Here is a 27,572-nt window from a genome sequence, read left to right on the forward strand (position 1 = left end):
TGGCTAAGTTCGGTTCCATTAAAATACTATTAGGTTCAAATTCGAGTTCAACTTAAATTTTATCTCAACTCGAAAGCCTTAAAAACGGATATATATTTATATTTTATAAATATATTGATATAGTATATTTTTATATTGTATTATATATTTTATAATATATATTATAAAATATATTTTTATATTCTATAATACATATATATATATATACATGCATGTATGTATGTGTTAATCAAGCCAGGATCATGGGCTCTTGGGTTGAATTTTTTATTGGTTGAATTCGAGTTCGAATAATTAATCAAATTTATTTCAAAATACAAACTCTAATTGAGCTTAATCGAACTTCAGCCTGAACTATTCGATTAAATCATAAAAACATTTTTACATATAAATGGATTAGCCATTTCTTCCACCCTTTTTAGGTTTTGTGTTGGTGGGGAGACATATTTGTTTTCTAAAAGTTTTTTTATCAATTGGACCAAAGTACATGTATGGTTTGCGTGTTGGTAGAGCTTCTAAACATTTTTGTGGAAGCTTGTGTGTTGGTGGGACCCATACACTCCATTTGCATAGTTATGTATAATGGTGGGGGCCCACATATCTATTTTTTAGGTTTTATATTGAAGGAGCTCACACATGTGCAAATGTATATATGTTCTTGAATCACACATGTATAAAATTTGTACATGTAAACTCATACCACAATCCAAGGTTTAAAGTATTGGAAAGGTAAGATGTATCAGAAAGATAATTTTAAAAGACGTATCAAGATATGCTTTGGATACGTATAGATACAAACGAAAAATCAAGATATGCATAAATATGCTAAAAAACTCAAATAAATCATAAAAATATATTAATAACGATAATTACAAGTTTTATATGATTGTAAATAAGTTATTTAAAAGTAAAAAAAAAAAAAAACTGTAATTTAATGGTCTATATAAAATTCAAGATACCGGGACACACTTAGTAACTATTCACAAATGATGGAATAACTAAAACGTGAAAAAACAAAAAATAAATAAATGTATATTGATATATATTAGTTTTAAAACAATCAACATAATTTATCTTTATATTTATTAATACATAAATTTTAATAATTAATTCTAACATTTATTGATAAGCATACACTAAGAAAAAGAGAAGATTTATTTAAAAATAAAAATGCATAAACCTATAACAAGCAAATGGGTGTGCCTTAGTGTGAACCTCTGGTTGTTAAAGCCTAATGTCCAAGGTTTGAATCTTGTTATTGCTAAGTTTATAGTTTTATACTAATAAAACGAATTTAATGAGAAAAGGGGTTATTAATTAACGAAATTAATGTTGGGTTGAAAATTTTGTTTTATTTTTTCAATATTGGAATTTTATGCAATTTCTACTTTTTAAAACAATATTTTTTATTTTATCGTTTTCCTTTTCCCTACAAATTTATATCAATTTTTATGTTTTTCATGCTTTTTTTGCAACTTTTTTATGTTAGTAATTTTCTTCAAGTTTGTATTTTTGTTTGGGTAGAATGTTTGTATTTTCTTAATATTTGCCTTGGAGTAGCAGGTCATATGGGTGGGTTAGGGTGGGTTCTGACCCACTATGACCCAGTAAATGGGGTGGCAAATGGGTTAGAGGGTCAATGTGGGTGGATTGATACTCAACCCTCACCCAACCCAACCCGATTCACTCACTTGCCACCCCTGAATCAAGTGACAAGATCTCTCAAAATAAATGACTACCGAACAGTATTTGGTCTATGAAGACCAACTACAACAAGCCTAATTAGCACATTTTTCTGATTAATGGAGTGATCTAGTTAAAAATACTTGTTAAATGACACCAATAGATCCCAACTCAAATCTTACCCTTTACAGATATACTAGTGAAGGCATGTGAATTTAAAGTTTAAAGACTCACATAAGTTTATTCTCTTAACAAATCTCCATTCTATAGTTCACTCTTTTTCTTCTCTACTCCACTCATCCCAATCTCTCATGTTAAAAAAAAAAAAACACAAGGTTTTGTCACTCCAAAAAGTTGTCTTTTCCCTATATGATTTTAGTGATTAATGGTTTTTTTTTATGTTTAGGGTTCAAGCTTATTGTTTTTTATCTAATCCATGCAAAAAAAATTCCAACAATTTTTGTCCATATGGATCTTATAGAAGAAAGAGTGTTTTTTAGTTATTATAACCTAATACAACACCATTTTCAACCACTAGTTAGGAGTGACATGTGGCCCTTGTAAGGGTCAAATTGAGAAAAGGCATCGATGGAAACGAATGTAAAAGAGGAAATCTTAAAGTGGAAGATTGACTAACATAAAAAACCATGCCAAATAAGGAAATATAATCCTCCCTTGACCATATCCCCCCTCTATATCATGGTTTTAAAACCATCATTCTCCCAAGTGGTCAAACCATTCAACCTAAGAGTCAATCACCTGTACAGTTCCATTTACCACATGGCATGGATTTTCTAAAAAAAAACATTGTTGAATTGGTTAACAAACCATAAGCATGAATAAATAGTTGAACCGTTAAATCATTTCATCCAAATGATGGTTCACAAATTAATAAAATGTTTATTTTTTAATAACTAAAACAACCCAAACAGAAAATGGAAATTGTCTACAATGGTAGGAGGGAGATGAAAATCAAGAGAGAGGGAGGAGGGGAGAAACAAGTGGTGACGACAATCGTTGATGATGTCTATGACATAATCATTGTCATAGTTGCCGGTCAACATCACCACCACCAATTATTATTCTTCTCCTTCCTTTATTTCTTTCATTTTTGTTTTTTGGTTTATTTCTTTTGTTCTTTCTCGGCAAACAGCCACACTTCTCACATTCTCTTCCCTCTAATACTAATAATATATATCCCTCTTACCCTAATTAAAAGTACATGTTTTAATGAACTTGATTGTTTTAATTGTCTGACATGGTCGGTTAAACTATTGACTTGAACATTGATGGTTAATGTAGTTCTGTTTCCAGTTTGATTTTTAAAACCTTATTCAATATAAAGGCATTCAACCCAATGTGTTTACTTCACAACTTATGTTGTTGAAACCCTGTCTCTCCTTATGTTTTTTTTTTTTTTTAATCTTCTTTGTTTGACTTAAGCCTCAGAGAATCCTCCACAAGGAACAATTTTTTGTGGTTTATGACAAATTTTAGAGCTTGTGGTGACAAGTTTTTCCCATTTGTGTTTTGCAAAGTGGCGCCTTTTCCTCAATTGAATCCATATGATTGCCCAAAACTTGTATTTTCTATACGGGTTTAGTGATCGTTTTTTTTTTTTCAAATATGTAAATCATTGATTTGTGTTTTAGCTTATCTATCTTTAATTTTAAAGCATTTTTTTGTCAAATCCTATAATCCCCACCCAAAACGAGCGTAGTTCCCCATTTGAATTTGGAGTTAGTGTCATTTTTTGCCCAATTGAAATTCAAATGAATCAGAAAGAATAATCAGTTTAAAGTTGATATAAAAAATAATCACTTTTAACCCATAACTTATTATTCAAATAATAAAATTTTGAGCATAATATCTCAAATTTCCAAAGTACTAGATGAACCAAAAGGGAACACAATTCATACATACACTAAAACATAGCTTAGAATTATGAAAAAAAAAATACAATATCAACTCTAAATACACAAAATGGATAATTTTAATAAAGTAAAAAAACCAAACAAATTAAAAACCAGACATTAGCAATAATCTTCTATAACTTCACACTTAAGATCAAATCTTTACTAGCCATGTTAGTGATGTATAGCACTATTGCACATCACTAAAAATATAGTTGAAGCATGCACTTATTTCTCTTCATCAATGAAGAAACACCTTTGGCCTCCTAAAAACCTTCCTCATAGGTCGAAGATGCTTACATGGTAGTACTTACTCCAATGTTGGCATTTGAATAATCCCCTTGATTTGAAAGCCTTAACGACAATTTTTAGCGAGTACAACTCTAATAAATCTAATATGTGAGGCTTATCACAAGGGTTGAGAGTTTTGCTCTTTGGAGCTTTTTAACAAACAATATGGTGTTGGAAGGGAAAAAAACACATGCACTATGGTGTGAATTACATTGGTTTTGGTCAAGTTGATTGAAAAGTGCGCAAATGACCCTTCCTTGAGCATCATTATTGGAAGAAAATATCAAATTATTGTTTTTTATTTTTTATTTTTCTATGGGTAGTAGAGTTTGTAAGGTGGTATTTCAAGGCAAAAGACAACCATGTTTTATACGTCTACAATTAACAAATTTGTCTTTTCATTGAAACCATGTAAGATAACATTGGAAATGTATATTTAGCTCTATCTCTAAGGCTTAGGGGTATTGTTTAAGCCAATTTATGAAAACTCAAGGTATATTTAAGTGTTGAAAAATTTTATATGCTACCAAAAAGACATGATACTAGCTAGAAGGCCATATTAGTAAAACCCCCTCTCAATTTTGATAAATACCATCTTATTGGTTACCACTTTTATGACATTTGTTGGTTGGCTGCAAGATTTTTCAAATATCATGTTTTCCACTCAAAGTTTGAGGAGAGATTTTTTTAGGGAAGTATAGATTTTAAGGGAACATTTCATGGCTTAGATTATTGTATGACGAGGGAATAGAATGAAAAGCTCATTGAAGATGTAACCTTGGGTGATTTTTTTAGGGAAGTATATATATATGATCATCATTAGGGAGTTTGTAGAAAGAGTAGTGAAGGCCTTTTCACTTGGGTGGGAGAATGTTTTTGAACTGTCATTGACCCGGATGGTCGGACCGTTTGACTTGAAAGTTGTCTTGGCAACCGATTCCATCACCCTTAATCCGTTCTTAGGTTAGATAACCGTTGACCCGGGCGGCCAAACCATCAACTCATTCAACCCAAACAACGGTTTGTGATTTAAGAAGCAGAGAGGGTAGAGAGGAAAGAAAGTGAAACACGAACCCAAATGATCAGATCTGAGATTCGACTGAAATAGATAAAGGAAGAAGAATAATAGGTTGGAGAGAAATTGATATCTCATATCTCAAATATGATATCTGTGTTTGTTGTCACTGCCTCATCGTCTCCATTATTGCCACTAGTGAGCATCAAATCCTCCTCCTCTTCCTTCTTCTTCCTTCATTTCCTTTCTCTTCTTTTCTTTCTTTCCTTCTTTCTTTTTTTCTTTCTCAACCGACAACTCCACAATCTCCTCTCAATTATCCTATGAAACTTATAAATGAGAAAATATTTACCCTAATATAGCAAACCATCTGAACCGTTTGACCTGGACAGTTAAATCGCTAACCCAGAAACTGGTAACTAGAATGGTTCTGTTTCCAAGTCAGTTTTTAAAACCTTGGATGGGAATGACAAGATAAATAAAGAAAAGTTTTATAACATTAATCTCTCAAACAATGGACAACTTTAGACATGTAAGTTTGTCCAGTGTAATTTATAAGATTATTACTAACATTCTAGTTAATATAGTGAGGCTTATCTTTGTTAGATGATCTCTCATTTTGATAGTGCATTTATTCTAGTAAGGCAAATAATTGATAACATTCTAATTGCGCATGATAATGTTTACAAAGGGGAAAAAAACAATAGTTATGGCTTGCAAAATTGACATACAAAAGGCCTATGACATGTTGGAATGGGATTTTATCTTATAAAACTTAAACATTATTTTTTTTCAAGTTCAAGGCAGAAATAAAAGAAAAATGAGAGGTTATAAAACTATAAACAAAAAGCACTCTTTAGTGCAGTGAAATTATATTGTTGAAATACATTGTGAGTATGATCCCCTGGTTTCTCATAAGTTCATTTCTATTTTCTATCATCTATTTAAAAAATATTGGATAAGGCCCAACAATAGTTTTTATGATGAAACGGTGACAAAGATTGGATGAAAAAATGAGATTAGTGAATGCAACCTACATGGTCAAGATTTGATGGAAGATCCTCACTTGACTAAACAACATTTGAGCATGGGTTAGAACAAGAAATTACCTACAAAGGATAAATTTTTATTGCTAAAATTAGAGGAGGAATATCACGGGCATGGAAGGGTATCCTTCATTATAGAGATATGCTAAAGAAAGGGATAGGTTAGAGAGTTGCTAATGGGAAAGAATCAACTTTTGGGATGATATATGGGTAGGAGAAGTGGTGGATTTATGACCTTTAATCAATGGGGCAGGCATTATCATAACATCAACTTAGTTATGACATTTGAATAATTAAAACAAAAAAAAAATTAAAATATTTTCACTCTAAACACTTTAAGAGAAATAGATACATCTCACAAATGGATCAACTTTTTCTCTTAAATTTTCCTAACCTTTTAAAGCATATAGTGACCTAAATACTAAAAAGAAGGAAAAAAAATTGTTCCTAATCCTAACACAACAATAGATAGAACAATTTTGTATAAATAACTAGGGTTTTTTAATTTGTAAAACACCAAGAGAGATATCTCCTCAAGTGTGTTTCGTTATTGAAGAATGTTAAAGTGAATAACGATAGAATAGAAGGACTCTACCTGGTTCATCTCCTTCATGATCCAACAACCTATTCCAAGCTTCCAACCTTAAATTTTAAAAGAGAATAAATGGTTTGAATGACCCACTTAGCTTTTAGGGCTAATGATTACTAATTGTCATTTTTGAAGAAATATGAGGGTACAAGAGTCACTTCAATTCTTATTATTTTAGTTTTAGATTTTAAGTAGGTCCTACAATATAGGTGTCATTATTTGCCCTTTACTTATTACAAAAGAAAAAAAAAGACCTTTTACTACTTTATTCGAGTGGAGCAATTATGAAAAAAAATAAAATTTCCATTACTATATACAAACTTCTCAAATTTCAGTGGGGTGACATATACAACATAGATCAAGATGTTGAACAATTGCCACAAGTTGCATAGGAGATAAACCTTATGAAAAAAAAATATCAAGCATAAAGTGATGATAAAGTAATTGATTTTATCATTCCAATTCAAGGGAATGTGGCATCAAGAAACTGCATAATATGGTTATAGGTGAAGATTGGATGTGTATTAGAGATATACCCAACCCAATCAAGGGGAGAGAGAGGACAAAACGGGTTGGAGGTGTGATCATAATGGCTCGTTCACTATCAAATTGGCCTAAGAATTGGTTGAGTGAATCAATAATGACGAATGAAGGGAGGTGGATTAAAATAAAATACTTCATTATCGTAACATTGGAAGGAAATTTTTTTTAATAAAATAAAATTACAAAAATTAGGGGTATTAGAGGACATTGAATGTCCAATTTATGGTGGTGAAAATGATGATAAAGTCATAACACATTTTTTCAAGTGCCTTATAGCAAAACAAGAGTTGTTTACTCCGGATTCCACCATTCCTCTACCTAATGATAATGTGTTAGTAAAAGTTTGGTGGAGATCATCTTTTCTAAAATACCATATTAATATTTATGGCAAATGTAAAATATTGCATTGATACTTACTAGGGATGACAATTTTTCCCATCCCCAACGGGGATTCGATTTTTTTGATCCGATGGGGTCGGGGCTGGGGATTGAGGTCCTTGCCCTACTCTGACCTCGATTATATATATATATATATATTAAATGTTATTTGTGTTAAATATATTATATATCAAAACATTATTTATAATTTAAAAATTTTATTTATTTTAAGTAAATTTATTTTTCAAAGAAATACTATTATCTAAGAATATTTGTTGGGATTTGGGTCCCCGCGGGGAATCTATCCCCACCAGGGATTGGGGATGGAGGGCAAATTTAATTCCCGTGGGGAATCTATCCCCATTCCTAATACTTGCCCCGCCCGCCAAAGTCATAATTAAAGGCTATAATAGAGCTTATGAAGGTTCATGAAGAAGAGATGACTCTGGAAAATTGGTGTGGGTTAGAAGTTACATGGATAATGGATTACTCTCAAAGTTAATATAATTAAAAATAAAATTTGATGCATAAAAAAGGATGGCCTCTGGACTAATGGAATTATAGCAAGAACTAATGAGTGAAAAGTTATTACCGTACGAGTATACCGACAAAATATTGCCCTCTATGATGTTCCTAATGCATGTTGAGATGTACATATAGGACGCTGTTGCGATCTCGTCATCAATAATTTTAAGGGGAGACGGGATTGGGATCACTAAGTAATTGAAGCCAACCTACATTACTTGACTCTAAATACTAACTCTATGAATAAGCAAAATTGAGGTTGTGTTAAAGATGAAGATCTTTGTGAAAACCGCTAAAAAATATTGAAAATGTGGAAGGTATACTAACTAATTATGCTTTCATTTCCTCCATATGGAGCATTGAGGTACTTATGGTCCTCAAGAATGTGGAATCCCAAAAAATGTTTATTTCCTTTGGGACTAGCAATGGTGGCTTGTGCAACAGTCCTCCTGAAATATGATTTTAGGAGGCAACTATTTTTTTTCTTATATTTATCGTTTTGTTGTTTTAGCTGCCCCATTTAATTTTCTTCTCCTCGAGTAGAGCGTGGCAGAGTAGTATACTTGAATATGATTGGGCTCTCTCCTACCCCATCTCTGCCATTAGTTCAAAGTAAATGCCAGGTGGTCGGGTGCACATTTCAAAGTTTTGTTTCTAGTGAGTTTTAAGAAAATAATATAAAAAGGAATTCATATTTCGTTTTGATGAAGGGTAATATTGGGTTTTTAAAAAATTAGATGTCACATGGTGTCATGTGTGTATGGATTTTGATGGAATATTAATGGATGCTAATGGTAGGAGCAAAGATGGTCAATTGTCAAAAACAATACGAGTGGTTTAAGACAATAGTTAAACAGTAAGGGTACAATTTGTCAATTAACTAAATAGTAGGGGTAGTTTAAGAAATTTGCTCTTATAAATAAATAACATATATAATTTATTTACTTATAATATATATAATATAATATTTCATAAATAAAAATCAGATCAAGCATGTCAATCCGGATCTGATGACTTAGTATATGTTTGGTTCAGTGGGCATTTATAGATGGGCCATTTATTGCTTTAAATGTTTATTGTTTTTGTTGTTTGGTTGGGCATTACTTTAAATATTTTTACTTTCCACCTCAAATTAGCACCCCATAAAAGTGTCATAGGCATTAGGGGAAACGAGAATTTGACGTTTCCCTAAATGCTCCATGCACATAAATTAAAGCATTTCAGTTTTTTAGCGTTTATTTGATAAATGATGAAACCAAACATGGTTTCATATGCAATAAACACCAACACCTATGTGACGTTGATGTGGTGGTGTTTTTTGAAGGGAAAATTCCTCATTAATACCCTGTACTTTGGCTCGAATGACAATTTGGTCCCAAAACTTTAAAATATGACAATCCAGTACCCAAACTTTCAAAATGTGACAATTTAGTACCTGAACTTTCAAAATGTGACAATCCAGTACCTGCCATTAATCAGTCATTAAGTGACATTTGAAAAGTAAAAAATGCCCAAATAATGCAATCTAATTATCTTTATCAAGCATCCAAACATTGACAATAAAATGAACAATTCCAAATTCTAGATTCTTCTAAACATTCACCAACTTTTTTGAATAGAAGAGGCCAAGATTTAGGACTGTTCAATTTTTTGTCAATGTTTGGATGGTTCATAAAGAGAATTAGATGCCATTCGAAGGACATTTTTGACTTTTCAAATGTCACTTAAATGCTGATAAATGGACTAATTAATAATAGGTATTGGATTATTACATTTTGAAAGTTTGAGTACTAGATTGCCACATTTTGAAAGTTCGGGTATTGGATTGTCGCATTTTAAAGTTTGGGGACCAAATTGTCACTCGAGCCGAAGTACCGGGTACTGATCAGGATTTTCCCCTTTTTTCAATAAACGTCTACATAACCAAACACTAGGGATGCAAACGGATCGAATCGGATTTGAATTATGATATATTCGAATCCAACCCGACACTGCTCATGTTGGATCCGATCCAATCCAATCCGAAGATTTGACTAGATCTGTTAGGACTCGATTTGAATTCGAATCCTATTGGTAAGTCAGATCTTCGGATATGATCCGATCCAACTTGTATTCTTTAAAAATGAATAAATTATTAAAAGAAAATTAAAATATACTAATTTAAATAAAATAAAAACAAAAAATACGAGTATTTTTTAGTTATTCTCATCATATATACATGCTTTTTTATAAAAGAATAAATAATTTAACAAATTTATAAAAATATATTTATAAATAAATAAGTAACATATATATGTATTATATATATTTATATTCATAAATATATAATATATTGGATAAGCCATTATTGCTTCGGACAAGGAACCCGAATCCAACCCGATATGATCTAATTTCGACCAAATAAGATTGGACCATTTGCACCCCTACCAAACACCCTCTTATTTGAAGCCCTAGAGCATGCCCTATGGTGTGTTGCTAATTCTATGTAGAATCCATAAATCATTTACCCGACCTAAAATCTAACCCAATACTGAGTCCAAATTAGGGGTGAGCATTTTGGTTAAAACCGAATAATTGAATCGAAAATTTCGATTTCAGTTTTTTGGTTTGGCTTTTTGGTTTTTGATTAAATCGGTTCAGTTTTTGGGTTTTCGATTTCTGTTTTTGAAATTAGAATTTCGGTTAACCGAATTAACCAAAGTTTTTATTATTATATGTAATATATAATATATAATATATTGAAATTTAATTTCATAATATATATTTTATAATATATAATATATTATAATATATATAATAGATTATATATTATTAAAATTCGGTTTTAACCAAAATAATCGAAACCGAACTGAAAAATTTCGATTTCAATTTTGATTTTGATTTTTTTAATTCGGTTCATTCGGAACCGATTGCTCACCCCTATTCCGAATCTCTTTTATTAGATAGGATCCTGAGTTGGAATATCTTGAAAGCAAATACTTTTCGCAGATAACACCTAACTGTACATAGGAATATTTACATACATATATTTAAAATTTATGGATAGATGATCACAATGTGCGGCTGGATTTATACGCTTTCAGAGTGTGTACAGAGGTTTGGGTTTGCATAAGCCCGTTGCATCTACCCGACCCAACCTAATTACAAATTTACAACCAGTTGCATACTCGGATTATTACTGCACATATTTCAAGCCCTCTACGATAACGAGGACTCTCGTTACTCGTTAGTAACCGGCTTCCTCGAGGTCCGAACTCCGAAATCTGCCAGTCAAGGAAACGACGTCAAGATTCAAGAAACTCATAGTTTACATACTCAATGAAGCAACATAAAGGAAGTTCACTAGCATGAATTTGGACTGCCATTCCCCTCTCTCGATAATTCGAAGAGGGGGAGTTGTTTTCAGTTCATCTCCTAACCCGAACATCTTAGCTTCGATGGAGAAGCTTGAACCCAAGTCTCGAACGGTGCTGGAAGCTGTTGCAGAGTTCGATTCATCAAAGGCCTCAACTTTGCCTCCGTCCACCACTCGTCCTTTTCGATCTCTAGCAATTTCGACGATATCCGATTCTCAAACACTAATTTATATCGGTACTGCAAGAGGAAAGATCATTCTACTCTCCCTAAACCCTTCTTCTGTTGATATTCGTGATTCCGTTCCTATCTCGGTTGATGAAAACGGGACTAAACAAGAAAATTCCACTGGCTCTAATGTTTCTTCTTCCAAAGGTTTATCCTTTTTGAGATCAACATCGATTAGTGATTGCCCAGTGGATTCAATTCATGTACTCGTCGAAGTACAGAAAATTCTGGTAGTTTCGGATGGATTTATATTTTTGCTTGATCTGTTTCTGTTACAACCCGGTCGGAGATTGAGTTTTCCTAAAGGAGCAACTGTTGTTGCCAGAAGATTTCGTTCTGGTGATTCAACGAGTTCAGATCTACTTAGGGATGGCATTCCTCGGTCCGAGTTATCTAGCGCCGGTCAGCGGTTTCTTCAGAAGCTAGGAGGAGGGATTAGGACAAATGGTATGAAAACTAGAGAGCCTGAATCTCTGGGAGAAGGTAATTGTCTTGTCGCCGTTGCAGTTGGCAAAAGGTTGATTTTGATAGAGCTCCTCTTGTCTGGCAGAACTGATAGGATAGACAGGGATGCGGATATGGGGGGTGTTTTCATGGTTTTGAAAGAAATCCATGGTATCGAGGGAATCAAGACCATGGTGTGGCTTGATGACTCAATAATTGTCGGTACTGGTAATGGGTATACTTTATTTTCTTGCATTACTGGGCAAAGTGCTCCTATGTTTTCCCTTCCGGATTCATCCAGTCCTCCATGTCTTAAATGTCTATTGAAAGACCATAATGTGCTTCTGTTCGTTGATAATGTTGGGATCATTGTCAATGCTTTTGGACAGCCGGTTGGAGGGAGTTTAGTTTTCCGAAATCTTCCAGATTCTGTTGGGGAGATATCTTCCCATGTGATAGTTGTAAAGGGTGGAAGGATGGACTTATACCACAAGAGAACTAGTCTCTGCATTCAGTCACTTTCTTTTGCAGGGGAAGGAGTTGGGCCTTGTCTTGTCGCAAATGAGGAGAGCAGAACAGGGGAACTTGTTGTTGTTGCAACACCTTCTAAGGTATACTCGAGATATTTGTCCACGTATGGTGATAAGCTTCCTGACTGAGATAAATATAAATTAAAAATAAAAAAGATTGGAGCCAACGAACCTTGGATGAGATTTACCCTAAGTATGCCATACGTCCAAATGGTATTGACCATGGTTCATGTCAAACTCTTAAAAGTTATGTGTCCTTAATTTGACTGTGCTTCTGGTGCTAGTAAATAGTCTATGTTAAGTACAATTTAGGTTAAACAAATATTAGTACTTTTCCAGCTTGAGTATGTTGGCCATGAACATAACAGGACTACCATATGACATGGTTTGTCTCAAGAATTTGTTATGCCATTTGCATGAATGCTTGCAATTTCACATTGAGATGTAGATCTAAGTTGTATAACGTACATGCATTTAGTATGCATAATTTTTTTGAATATCGAACAACTACTCATGCTCACATATGGCTGTATGCTTTGGTTACCAGCTCTCTGTCACTAGTTCACCAACTTCCTTGACCTTTTGACATTGGGCAAGTGTCATTCTCAGTATACTGTCTTACGACTTTGTGGGCACCTTATCCTTTGGTAAACAGTAGCTGAGCCTAGTCAGTATGGCTCCTTTTCTGAGGAGGCATCCTTCCACCCAAAATTGTGGGGCTATTTGCTGAGTTCCTTCTAAATCATATCATTGGCCAGGCCAGACATGCTTACAATGACCAATTCGATTTTTATAGTGTATATTATGATCATATCTTTGCTAATTAAAAAATTGAGTATGCACATACCTTTAATTTTGTATGTTCTTGATGGTGAAAAAATATAAGCAACAGAATTAGTTGTGGTTTGGAGAAAGAGCACTGCAGTGTCTATACTAAAAAGCAAAGTTGATATACAAAGTTGTAATAATTATCATAGGATTAAACCCATGAGCCACACTATGAAACTCTGAGAGAGGCTAATTGAGCAAAGGTTATGACATGAAACAAGCATATTAGAGTATCAATTTGGGTTTATGCTAGGGAGATCAACCATGGAATCTATATTTCTTTTTAGATGATTGACAGAAAAGTTTAGAGAGAAGAAGAGAGGTTTTCATATGGTGTTCAATGATCTAGAGAAAGCATATGATAGAGTCCCTAGAGAGATAATATTGATGCATTTTGGAAAAGAAAAGAGTTCTTAATATGTATGTCGACCTAATTAAGGATGTCTATGAGGATGCAACAACCAATGTTAGAACACATGTGGGATAGTTATCAGATTTTATAGATATAATGGGTCTTCACCTAGGCTTAGCACTTGGTCCTTGTTTTACTTGCAGCCATGCCCATGGTGCTTGTTGTTTGCTGATGACATTGTATTGATTTATGAAACTAACAAAGGACTAAAACAGAATATATGCTATTTAAATTTAATAATAATAGAAGTGCAAATCAGGGTACACTTAGGATTGGATACCAAGAGAATTCTTTTTGATTGGAACCGGTAACTTTCATTAAAAATAGCAGTTAATCATTATACACTGTCAACCACTCAGAGTATGCGTGTTGACCCCAATCAATTTCAATAGTTACAACAAAGCCCTAAAAAGGTTTTCCCTGAAGGTCCCCTGCTTTGCCAAAGTTCAGTCACAGAATTGGCTAAACTCATTACCCACTTGAAAATTACTCCAACATCCTTTGCTAAGCAATGTATTTCCCTCATTTGTTGTTTAAAAGTTCATACACCTGAACTTCTGTTTGCAGCCATCCTTTTAACGGTTTAGTGTCTCCCTCCACCTCAAAGTTTTGAAATCCCCATTGCTTGGCCTTTTCCCTTACCTTGGTTTGATAATTCATAACAAGAGAGAGATTGAGGAGGATGTTGCTCATAGAATTAGAGCAGGATTGACAAAATGGAGGGGTGCATCTGGAATCTTATGTGATAGGTGGATTCCACTTAGGTTAAAAAGAAAAAAATCATAAAATGGTTGTAAGGTCAATTCCATAAAATAAGTCTTATGCTGTATAGAGCAGAGTGGGGCAGTCAAGAAACAACATGTCCTGAAAATGAGTGTGGTAGAAATTTGTATGCTTGAGATGGATGAGTGGAAATCTAGAAATGATAGGTCAAAATTGAAGTCGTTCGGAGGAACCTAAGAGTAGCTTTGATGGTTGACAAAATGAGGGAAAGTAGATTAAGATGGTTTAGTGACATGTATACAAGGCCATCTATAGCACCTATAAGAAGAAGCAATCTATTACAAATTGAAGGGGCTAGAAAGGGCTAGGGGCAGACCAAAAAGGGCATGGGTTGAAGTAGTAAGAAATGGTTTAAACTCTCATAATTTAACAATGGATTTGGCATCTAAACAGAACAGAATGGCAAAACATGATTCATGTAGCTGACCTCATATAGTTGGGAACTTGGGATAAGGTTTAACTTTCATTGATAAAAAAGGCTTAACTTTCACACTCAATGGCTTAAATGTTATTTTACCCAAATAAGGACTTAAACATTCTATTGTATTTTGTAATGAGAGTGAGATCAATATTTCCCAGCAGAGTTTGTTCTCTCTTTATTGGAGTTAAATTTGCCAGAAAATCTAGCAGCCATTTTGTTATTACCATCCTTTAGAAGTACAATGAAAATTTTCTAATTCTATTATGCTTAAGATTGGAAGCTTTGAATCTTATGTTGGATACTGAATACATAACAATTATATTTCTGGCTTAAAAGTAGATAGATCATACTTCGTGGTCATATTGACAGGGCATTATGGTATGCATTCATTCTTAGGTTGAAGCACCTGTTCTCATTTCATTCTCATGTTGTTGTTACCAGAACTTCATGTTCACTTCTACAGGCCATTTGTTATCGGAAAGTATCTGCTGAAGAACAAATAAAAGACCTATTGAGGAAGAAGAATTTTAAGGATGCCATCTCTTTAGTAGAAGAACTTGAGTGTGATGGTGAAATGACAAAGGAAATGCTTTCTTTTGTGCATGCTCAAGTGGGGTTTCTCTTGTTATTTGATTTGCATTTTGAGGAAGCCATAAACCATTTTTTGCTGTCGGAAACGATGGAACCTTCTGAAGTATTTCCATTTATAATGCGGGATCCAAATCGCTGGTCACTGCTGGTATTTCTTTTATTTTTTTTGCTCTTTTGATTTCTTATTTCCATATATTTTCCAGTTACATGCCTTATTTTGGAAAGAACATATTTCCTTGGGCAGGAATTCAACTGGATCTTATGATCCATGTCCTGTAATTTTGCTTGCAAACTTTTTTATTTTCCATTTTTTTATGAGGGTCTAGGAAGCATGTACAGACTCTCCTTTTTAACTGGACAAGCTGTTTGCAATAGAATTTATTTTGAAATGTCATGTTTGGTTGTGCCAAACAATGAACATTCTTGACACTCTTCTGTGGAGAAGCACTATTTTTCTTGTGATCTGAAACATAGTGGAGTTGCCTCTAGCCCCACTCCCATACACCCTCTAATGCATTTGCATGCTTTTGCATGTCTATAAATTACACCAAGGTTTGTGCATGTGGATTAGTGAGCAACCATGTATAATATCCACGGCCCTTTATTATGAAGACAAAAAGATAAACAAAGAAACTGAACTTGTATATTTCAGGTCCCCAGGAAGCGGTACTGGAGCTTGCATCCACCGCCTTTACCTCTTGAAGATGTTATAGATGATGGGTTAATGGCTATTCAAAGAGCTGGATTTCTTAGGAAGGCAGGTGTAGAGACTGCAACTAATGAAGATTTTCTTTTGAATCCACCAAGTAGAGCATATCTATTGGAGTCAGCAATCCAGTACATGATCAGGTTCATCTTCTTCTTTTGCTTTTGGTCTCTATATCAATTTAACATTTTGTTGGTTCCCATTGTTAATTGCACATAAATCAAAATACTAAACGAGTGCTGCTAAATTATGTTTCATTTTTCTTGTGTCAACATTTTTGTGATTCCATTACTTTATCAAACATTCTGTCAATACTGTAGGTATCTACAAGTTTCTCGGGAGAAGGATTTGACACCATCAGTGAAAGAGGGTGTTGACACTCTTCTTATGTATCTCTATAGAGCCCTTAATCGTGTAGATGACATGGAACAGTTGGCGTCTTCAGAGAATAGTTGTGTAGTGGTATGATCTTGTGTTTTAGTTATTTTTGTTATTTCTACTTTATCATTTGACACATGCGGTCTTTAAATAGTTGTGGTTATAGATAAACTAGTGATTATAGGCCTCAAGACCATGTGCAGTGTGCATATGTTGGAAATCAATGTAATTGTAGTATTCTTGTGTATTGCAAAGCAAAGAAATCATTGTTAGAAGCCTGCTCAAAGGATGACCCTGCAACTTCCATGGCTGATGCAGGAAGAGTTGGAGACTCTATTAGATGATCCTGGGCATTTAAGGACACTTGCTTTCTTGTATGCAAGTAAAGGGATGAGTTCAAAAGCTCTTGCAATTTGGCGTGTTTTGGCAAGAAATTATTCTTCTGGCCTATGGAAAGACACTGTAGTTGAAGATGAAACTTCAGATACCTGCAAGAATGTTATCTCTGGTAAGAAGACTGCTGCAATAGAAGCAACAAAACTTCTTGAGGAGTCATCTGATGAAGACATGGTTCTGCAACATCTTGGATGGGTATGTAATGTTTCTTGTAGAAGCTATGATTGAAGCTTTTCTACCTGCATTAGTTCAATAGCTAATCGGAAAATTGATTCTTCTTAGGTTGCAGACGTGGACCAGGGGCTTGCTGTTAGAATTTTAACATCAGATAAAAGAGCCAATCAGCTTGCACCTGGTGAGCCCTTTGTGAATGTTATTAGTCATTGCCCATTTGCTTTGATTATCTGCACTTTGGTTTACATGTCAATGTGTTTTCTTGTCTTTTTTCTTTTGGGTATTAGGGTTGGGGGGTGGTGGTGGCTCAGGATTAAATGAGAGACTGTTCTTTTGACTATAGAAAAAGTTCTCTTTATATCCTTGTATAATTGATAGTTAAATGGAGTTCAACTACTTCTTGACGGTCTTCTAATATTGTTGTTGCATTTAGGAGGTAAATATTTTCTCCATAAAGGTAATTATGAACCCTAGATACTGTACTTTAAAGTTGTTCTTGTGTTGGACTTTAAATTGGTGTTACAAATGATATAGAAGATTTGGGCAAAAGGGAATTCCATCACCAAGAAATTATCTTCTGGAAGGAGGTAAAGTATTCTAGAGGGGACGATGTAGGACTTTTGGTGGGTGCTATAGGACCTTTTGGGAAAAGAAACAAACATACTTCTTAGGTTTTGAAGAAATAGGCTTAAAAATTTACATTTTCACCAAATCAGATTGTAAGATTTAAGGCTTGGCTACAATAAGACAATAAAATGAAAAAAATGGTCTTAGGGTAGAAAATATAGAGAATTAGAGAAACTATAGCACCCATATCAGCTAAGGTCATGCATGAATCACAAGAAATTTCAATTCAATGCTGATGGGATTTCAATTCAAACTGTAGAACTTCCCACAGCTACATGCTTGAATTGTAGAGTAGAGGTCACATACAGAACTAGAAAAGGATCTTGAAAGAAACGTATTTCTGAAACACTGCCTTCCATAACCATCTTCGTTAAATCATCAATAATATTAGTTTCTTGAACACTTAATTCATCAACCAGCCATTGCGATGAATCTTCTCCTCGCTTTTCTAAACCCTCAACTGCAACATTTGGAACTTTTCCTTCAACCTCTATCTTAGGAATCACCATCTCTATGTGTTCTGCTATCCTTGGTTCTTCAACAAACTCTAGGACTCCTTCCATTGTTGATGTTGGTGGAACTTGTGCTATGCTAGGTTGTAATTCTTGAATTAGTTCTAGTTGGACTTGTAAGGTAAAGTTACTTACTTCCTTACTAGGATCTACTACAATCAACACATTTTTATCTTGCACCTGAATTTCTTTAACTTGCTCCACTTTTATTTCTTCTTAATAATTAACCTCAAATTGATCATGAGTGTTGGAAACTGCATCAATTTCTGTTTTTTCTTGGTCTGCATCCTCTTGATTTTTAATATCTATAACTTCTATAGCTTGAAATTCTTCTTCTTTAGCTTCATCCTCATCTTCAGCTTTAGGATAGGCATCAATTTCTGTTGCTTCTTCTTTTGCTTGAAATTAGTCAACTCCATATATAGATCATTGTGGAAGTCTAGTGGGATGTACTTTTATTGCAAACACCTCTTCATTTCTGCCCATGTATTAATTGGATGATCGCCTCTTTTTTCTAGGCTCAAGAGTTCTCCACCATACTTTAGCATGACCCGTTAGCTTCATGCACGCAAATCTAATCCTTTGTTTGTCAAACATATCATGCCAACCAAAATATTCTTCTAGTTCAACAACCCAATCAAAGAATGCTTGTGGATCATTATCTCCTTTGAAATCTGGTATTTCCCTTTCTCTTCTAACATTTTTGAAAACCTTACTCCCGTAGCTAACATTATTAGATCTATTTTCTTTCACCATCTTCTCAAATAAGTCAACCAAAGACCCTTCATATGGTTTAGAAACCCAACCATCATTGATTTTAGACCTGTATGGTTGTTCATTAGATACCCTAGGCCTATAGAATCAATCACTTTGTCAGAACATAGTGAATAAACCATTAGCTCTGATACCAACTGATGTAGGACATGCTCGCTTCTAGTCCTTAAAGAATGTTGAATGGTCTTCTTTGATCAGAATTTTATGGCTGTAATGGCTTCTTGAAGGAATAAGAGAGAAAATAGGGATAGAAAGAAGAGAGAAAAATACCTGGAATCACTCACAGGGTGCCTAGAACCACTCTAGGGCATGGGAATCACTCACCATAGTTATCATAAGCTGAAGAAACTGAATATATTTTGTTGCCTTTGCGTAAAACATCCATGCATATTTATAGACTCTAAACTCATAATAATCCTATGAGCCAAACTGTTAGAATCATAATAGTCCTAGGAATCAAACTGTTAGGCTGTGTTTGGTTGCAGTGCAATTTTATTTGCACTAATACAAATGTATGGGAGTGCAAATGAAAAAAAAATGCAAATTTTGGTTTAATTTTGTTTTGGATTTTACTTAATTTTTCTTTGGGTCTTATTCTACTTCATTTGTAAAGCAACAAACAAAGTAAGGTAAAATTTGAAACAAAAATAAATCAAAACTTGCACCCAAATTATTTGCACTACCATAGTTTTGCATCAGTGCAAATGAATTTGCACTGCAACCAAACACGGCCTTAGACTTAAACTAAGTTATCATATCCTATTTCAATTCAAAGAAGATTCAATAACTCAATGACTCTAAAATTTTAAACATAGACAAACTATAACCAGACAAATTAAACCCTATCATTGGACCCCACAGAAAATTACAAATTGACAAAAATACCCCTATTGTACATAAAATTTCATAAAATTCCAATTTTGACTCTTCGGCTCCTGCATCAGGCTAATAAAAATTACAGACTGTGAGCGTATTTCCTTAGGATAGTATGTTGGACTCTCATTCTTCAAGGCACCATAGAGGATGGAGTCATGGAAGATTTCATCAGGAGAATGGCATTCAAACAATCCCTAATGACTACAATTCTTATATCCCAAAATTGCAAGGCACATTTAAAGATCATTTCCTGACTATGTGCATGGGAAAAGGAAACAGTATTTCCTCAACAGATGACTGCCATTCTCCTTATATGTTCAAAGTAACCATAGGCAAGCAGGGTTCGACCAGCCTATATAGCTTGAATGGTTTACAGTGAGCGTATCTTTGCCTTTATTTTGAAAATTTGAAGAATTAATAAGAGCAAAAGAGACTTTTGACATTCTGTTAGACATAACTCTGACAGGGGAGGTCTTAGTCCACTTTGAAAAGAAAGGGGAGTTTTTAGTATTTAGGAGAAAGGTCAAGGGAAGTTTAAGTCTTTTATCCTAAAAAGGGCATTGCCCAATGCTGACTATGGCCGTCCATGGTTTTTGGAGGGGTGGACTGGGCCAACAGAACTTCCAGTGTTACCCAATGCCGGTCCGGACCAGATTAAATTGCAATTGCATTCTCATGCTTCAGCCTAAGATCTTACCATTTTGCCAATCAATACCCTTCCTCTTTTCTAAACTCTAGCTAACAATTTGGTGAGGGTGTGCAACTGATTAGATTCTGATCTTGGTTCCTGGAAGGTTAATGATACAAGCTGCTTTTTATTATTTGCATGCATTTCTTTTATATATATATATATATATATATTTGCAAATCAGTTGGTTCTTCATTTGTTGGGATTTAAACTAATAAATTTTGTGCTTTTTATAACAGACAAAGTTATTGCTGCCATTGATCCTAAAAAGGTGGAGATTCTTCAGAGGTATGCCCTTCATTATAGATGAAAATAGTTATCCTATAGGGAAGGTCAAGGAACTTGTTATTGTTTCCATTGAAGGGGATCAATCTTCAAAGGCTCAGAAGTCTTTTTTTTTTTTTTGAGAAAAAGTTAATCAGATTTCATTAAATAGAACAAGGAGTACATGAGCAGATGTACTAAATAAAGGAAAGAGAACTTAAACAGCGGAAATGCAAAATTACAAGGGGGGAAGCCTGTTGCTGTATAAATTTTCTAAGTTTGCTCCAATTTTAGCTAATCCATCTGCAATATGATTCATCTCCCTTCCACATCAGATTAACATTAAATTTTCCAAGGAGTCTCTTGCCTCTGACAGATAATGACTCAACCTCCATGGACCCCCCTCTTTGTCTTTCAGCCATTTGATAGTATTAGCAGAGTCTCCAACAATGGATAATTTCTGAATGCCTAAACTTTTTATTATTCTGATACCAGTGAGTGCTGCCATCACTTCAGCCTTTGTTGAGTCTGTGTTACCTATTGGGCCACTGAAAGTCCAAAGGCTCAGAAGTCATTGACTGTCTGATTTTTTAATCTTTCCTTTACTGTATATATATTTTTCTTTTTTCTCCTTCTTTGGTGTGTATTTGTCATTTTGCTGTGTAAATCGTTGCTTGTGATGGTTATTTTGCCTATCTTTACAGTAAATATTGTATTTACAATATCTTTTAATCCTTCTTTGGTGTGTATTTGTTATTTTCTCCTCCTTTTAATCTTTCCTTTACTGTAAATACAATATTTACCTTATCTGTACAAAAAGAAAAGAAATGGAAAAATACAAGCACAAGTGCAGTTACTGATCAAATAGACAAATGAATGAATGAATAAAAACATCAGTATTTTGGATTGGTTATGCTAGTAGGTTTTGTCAGCTCTAGTCAGTTATTTTGATTCATTGAATAGAAGGTCAGCCACTATATATATAATTCATGAACCATGAGGATGTCACTTCCCTTTATGGTGTACAGAACTTCCACCTTGAATTTTGTCTAGAAAATATCTTGTTCAAACTATTTTTTCACATAATACTTACGAAACTGCTGTGGCAATAATACTTCACAGTAGATCTATCCAAAATACTAATACTAATACTAATAATTCACAGTAGTGGATTTTATTTAAGTTTCATTAATCTGTGCAGGTATTTGCAATGGTTGATTGAGGATCAAGACTCTTATGATACTCGATTCCATACTTTATATGCTCTTTCACTTGCCAAATCAGCTATTGAAGCTGTAGAAATGGAAATCAATCAACAAACCCTGGACACTGCAACATCAGAAAAGACAAATATTTCTGATGTTGAGATTGGTTCAATCTTTCATAATTCAGTCAGAGAGAGACTGCAGTTTTTCCTACAGTCCTCAGACTTGTATGATCCAGAAGAAGTCCTTGACTTGGTCGAAAGTTCAGAGTTATGGCTCGAAAAGGTTTGTTGGGGTTTTTCTTTTCTTTTCTTTTTTAATTTTCTTTTGAGATGGTTAGGTTGTTCTTATTTACTGATGCAAGCTATTCAGACTTCTAAGTTCTTTCGGTGCCATCTCAACAGCTTTGTACTGATTTCCTTTTGTTTAATGAAAAATTTCTTTCCTTATATTTAAAAAATGAACAAAAAATTATTCAATCAGAAGACATGAAAGTACAGTAAAGGAGATGACAAGATAAACATGCAAGCCCCTGGCTGAGTAATCAGGTCCCCAATATATCTATAGACCCCTAGACTGGGGAGTTTGGTCCAGTTTATCTGTCTTCTACCAACATCCTCCCAGCCAAGTAGCTTCCAGCTCTTTTGCTGATCTCAAATCTAATGGAGCATGATGCTCACCTTGGATAACAAAGATCTTATCTCTCTGGTTACATGTCTAAGACACCATGGTCCTTCCCTCCTGTTCCTCATCCATTCAATCACCACTTTCAAGTTCCTCTCCACCCCTGATGGTGTTGACTGGCTCAGTTGGTAGGGTCTCTGGTTGGTTGTAGTGGAGACTTGGAATTGAATCCCACCTTTATCAGGCTTGGGGGGGGTGGGGGGTTATGGGGATGGGCTACTCCATTGTGTATGCCCATGGATCCAAAGAAAAAACAAGCATCTTTTTTCTTTTTTTAAGCAAAAAGTCTAGAGAAAACATTGAAAGGTCTAGTAGACCTCCACTACCTTAATTTTTGTTTCTTTATTTTTACTTTCTTTACTTTCATCTTCTATCTTCCCATACTTCTTCCCCTCCTTATAAACTCTATCAGTTACTGATCAATTAAAAAAAATGTGCAAAGGGTTTCTAACAACACCCCCTAAAAAAAAAAAAGAAAGAAGAAAGAAATTATGATTGAGCTGTCCATGCAGTTACTCTTTTCAGTTTGTTTTTCTTTTTTCCAATTTATACTTTACATTAAGAGAAGGCGCTTGGCTATGTTCCTGATCGAAGTTTTGCCTTGCATGATGTGGAAGATGAACAGAAAGAAGTAACCGACGACCGACGGTAATTGGACTCTACGGTTGTGTTTCTTTTGACGAGTGACGTTCAAATGTTGACGGAGTGCTGGGCCTGCTAGCGCAAATGTATAGCTATTGATTTCAAAACCTTCAAACTGGACACAAGCCGGTCTTCTAGTGATTGTGAGTTGGTGATTCTAGTGAGGAAGAGGGGGTTGGACTATAATCTCTCTAAAAGAGGAGTAAAGGACGAGGTAATATGGTCAGTGAGTGTTTTGGAAAAAAATTCTAGAAAATCGAAATAGAACATCTGAACCTTTAAGTTTAGTGGACAAGGGAAGAATAATTACTATCCTAGTTGCAGAAAATAGATGGGGAAGATTCATTAGACTAAGCCATTGGGAGGGTGCGAATAAAATGCGAAGTATCTGCATTCTTGAAGAGGCCAACACCTTTGGGTGGGAGACGATGACAAGTGCTCTGAAATTGGTTCTCGTCAGTAAGGAAAGGTCAAAACCGGACGCCCCTTCATCGGAGGAGTTTCCAAGTTTAGAGAAAGGCAAGAGTAGAGTGGTGGTGGTCGGAGGTCGAGCCTTTATCTCTATGGTTTGTCGACTTGGTCCATTTGGAAGTTGGAAGACAACCTCCATCTGCACCAAACAAGAGGAGTTAAGTTGGAGAGACATGGAGTTAGGACTCTCTGCAAATCTGCATTCCTCAGAGCTGTTAACTCTGAAACCTTTTGAGATGAACAAGGGAGTGGGGTTTGCCCCATTGGAGGAGATAGTTAGCAGGTGGGCAAGATTGGGTTTGGTGTCTATCTATGGGAAGAAGGCTTTGATCGAACTGTGGTGGTCGAAAGTGAATACAAACCTTGCTTCTCTGAGCTTTGACGAATGGCTAGTGATACATGGCCTCCCCTTTCATCTCTAGACAATGGAGGTCTTCAATCTAACAGGAAGCCTTTGTGGTGGATTGGAAAGTACCAATGAAAAAACGAGAGGCTTCCAGGGTGTTCGGTTCGCTAAGACTAGGGTGAGAAGCAGAGGAGTGTTTGCAGTGCCCCGCGTAATCCCTATCTTTGACAAAGACATTTGGCTCTTTTGCTCAATCGAGGATAGAAGATGAACGAGTTAGTGCAAAGCTTTGCTGAGTCAACTCACCAAGTTGATTCCAGCACACATGACATGTTAGGGGGAGTTGTAGTGCCAACTGCTTCTCAGGTGAAGTTGTGTGTGGTGTAGGATCAACCACCTGCAGAAGAGGTTACTTTGAATAGAAGAAAAGTCAAGAACAAGAACTATAAAAAGAAGGCTGGCTGGACTGTGGAAGAAACTCAGGTAAGAAAGGAAGTTTTGTTTAAATTTCAAAATTTAAATAGAAAGAAACCCAGGGGAGAAGGACAACATGACTCAGGTGGGGGATCTGCCTAAAACCCGACCCAAACCTCTTCTTTTGGCCTTGTCAGACCTGAGAATGTGGATCGAATAAACACAAAAGCCCAAATCGAATGGCCTTATGAGGAAGACGATCACAACAGTCCCCCTCTATTCTTAGGAGAAGACGTTCCAGATACCCTGCAATCCGTTGGAGGGGAAGTAAGGGATGCTAATTGCCCTCCTACACCGATGTCTTCAGGAAGATTGAGCTTGGATAGGGAATATTTGGAAGAGGATTTTGACTCAAAGTTGAGTTCATATGAATCTGTGGAGGTGTTGATGGCCGAGAGGTGGCTCTAAAAAGAGCCCAATCCTTGTCCGAGAGCAGAGAGAACTGGGGTAGCAGGGAAATCCTGGAGCCGATGCAGCTGGTGAACCCAGATTACGGTCACTCTGATCCTAGACACCTTGAGAGAGGAGGAAAGACTAAACTTGCGGCAAAATCCATTCCAGGCCTTTTGTCTAACCTTTTAGCTTGTTCCTCCTGTGTTACTTCTTCTCCCTGCATTTCTACCTCTGAGCTTCACTATGTTTCTTTTGTTTCTCTTGATTTTGGTGATGGTGGCCTTCTATCCCAACCTATGGCAAGTTCCTGTGAACAAGGAGAAGCTCAATTCTCGAAGATCTGTCAGAAAGATGTTGATCAAGAGAACAATGGGGATGGGTTCAAGCAGCAGAGAGGGTTAAAAGGAGGCAGTAAGGGGAAAAAGTTGGAAGCTGGGGGGAAGAAAGGGACAAACAAAGAGTTCAAAAGGCTTCAATGGGGCTTTGTTGACCAGGGAGTCCGACCTGTAAATAACACTGATAGAAGGTTAGGTAAGGGAAAGGAAGTTGTAGACAAATCATGAAGATCTTGAGCTGGAATGTAAGGGGGTTGGAGGGAATTTGAAGAGAAGTCTGGTTAAAGACACTCTAAGGAGAGAAGACCCAGACATAGTAATTTTACAAGAAACAAAAAAAGAAGTAATTAGCAGAAAACTGATTAAAGCAATTTGGGAATCAGAGGAAGATAATGGGCAGATCTCCCAGCAATGGGAACAGTGGGAGGAATCCTCTGTGTGTGGAAAGAAGAGGTGGTTACTAGGATAGAAGTGGACAAAGGAGAGGTCACCCTTTCAATCCTTTTCACGAACACTTCCGATGGGTTCAACTGGATTCTGACAGGAGTTTATGGGCTAAATTCTCCTTCTCAGAGTGGAGGTTATGGGAGGAATTGGACTCCTTACATGAATTTGATGACCTGGCCTGGTGTGTCGGTGGTGACTTTAACGCCACAAGATTTTGCTTTCAGGTTGGATAAGGTTTGGACTACTCATAAGGATTTTCAGCAAAGAATAGCTTCTTGGTGGGAGGAATGCAGAGTGGATGGTTGGGCAGGATTCCGATTGCAGCAGAAACTAAAATATTTGAAGAGGAAGCTAAAAGCTTGGGGTGAAGAGGAGTTTTAAAATTTTTTGTGGAAGATAAGAATAAGCTAATTCAAGAGCTTGATGATTTGGAGCAAAGTGAGCAAATGGGGAATTTGGATGTAGATGGTAGAAGCAGAAGAGAAATTATTAGAAAGGAATGGGAGAAGCTTATAAGAAGGGAAGAAATCTATTAGAGACAAAGGTCTTGGGTGAGATGGCTGAAGGAGGGAGACAATAACTCGAAGTTCTTTCATAGTTACACTTTAGGGAGAAGGAAGAATTATATCTCAAAATTGAGGGTGGAGCAGAGAGAGAGAGAGAGATAGAGGACAAAGGATAAATTTCAAAAGTCATTGTGCAATATTTCAAAGGGCTCTACTCAAAGGATGGATCTAGTAGTACTCCTCTGAACAGCTGGGAGGGACCTAAGCTGTCTGAAGACAAAAGGCTGTGGCTAGAGAGAACCTTTGAAGAACAAGATATCAAGGAAATAGTGTTTAGGATGGATAGTGATAGAGCTCCTGGTCCGGATGGGTTCCCTATCGGTTTCTATCAACTGTGCTGGGACACAATCAAGTCTGATTTGGTGGAGGTGTTTGCAGATTTATATCTTTTGGCCATTGTGAACAAAGGTAACAACTCAACCTTTATCACCCTAGTTCCAAAGAAAGAGGGATCCTTGGAAGTTATGGACTTAAGACCTATCAGTTTGGTGGGAAGCTTATACAAAATAGTAGCTAAAGTTTTGGTGGCAAGACCAAAGAATGTGCTGAAAGATCTAATTCTAAGCAACCAATTCGCCTTTGTGCATCGAAGACAGAATATTGACAGTATACTAGTGGCTAATGAATGCGTAGAAGAAAGAAGGCAAAGTGGCAAGGCAGGGGTTGTAATCAAGATGGACCTAGAAAAGGTCTATGACAAAGTGAATTGGGACTGCTTGGTAGAGATTCTAAGCCTGAGAGGTTTTGGTAGACGGTGGGTGAGATGGATTAAAGGGTGCATAAGTTTTGCTTGATTCTTAATCGTAATAAATGGTGAACCTACTGGATACTTTAATGCAAATAGGGGCCTGAGACCAGGCTGTCCTCTCCCTCCCTACTCTTCACTTTTGTGGCTGATAACGTAGTTATTTGCTGCAAAGAGTGAGGGAGTTAAATTTTTTGAAAGGATTTGAGATAGGTAGGGAGGCAGTTCAGGTTGCTCACTTGATGTTTGTAGATGACATCATCATATTCTTGGAGGTGGATTGGGAGAATATTTTCAA

General features: G+C 35.6%; 1 protein-coding gene across 1 annotated transcript in view; it reads left to right on the top strand.

The window, feature by feature from the left end:
• Positions 1-11,180: 11,180 nt before the first annotated feature.
• The window catches only part of LOC104596129 (Vacuolar sorting protein 39), a 39,016-nt gene continuing 22,624 nt past the window's right edge, over positions 11,181-27,572 (top strand). The window contains exons 1-8 of the mRNA XM_010257157.3: positions 11,181-12,617; positions 15,444-15,719; positions 16,224-16,420; positions 16,598-16,739; positions 16,974-17,246; positions 17,334-17,406; positions 20,942-20,990; positions 22,168-22,456. Coding sequence (XP_010255459.1) covers positions 11,328-12,617; positions 15,444-15,719; positions 16,224-16,420; positions 16,598-16,739; positions 16,974-17,246; positions 17,334-17,406; positions 20,942-20,990; positions 22,168-22,456 — 2,589 coding nt within the window. The 5' untranslated portion in view covers positions 11,181-11,327. The remainder of the gene's footprint in view (positions 12,618-15,443; positions 15,720-16,223; positions 16,421-16,597; positions 16,740-16,973; positions 17,247-17,333; positions 17,407-20,941; positions 20,991-22,167; positions 22,457-27,572) is intronic.

The sequence above is a fragment of the Nelumbo nucifera genome, chromosome 1, assembly GCF_055504915.1.
Source record: "Nelumbo nucifera cultivar China Antique chromosome 1, China Antique-T2T, whole genome shotgun sequence".
Lineage (NCBI taxonomy): Eukaryota > Viridiplantae > Streptophyta > Magnoliopsida > Proteales > Nelumbonaceae > Nelumbo > Nelumbo nucifera.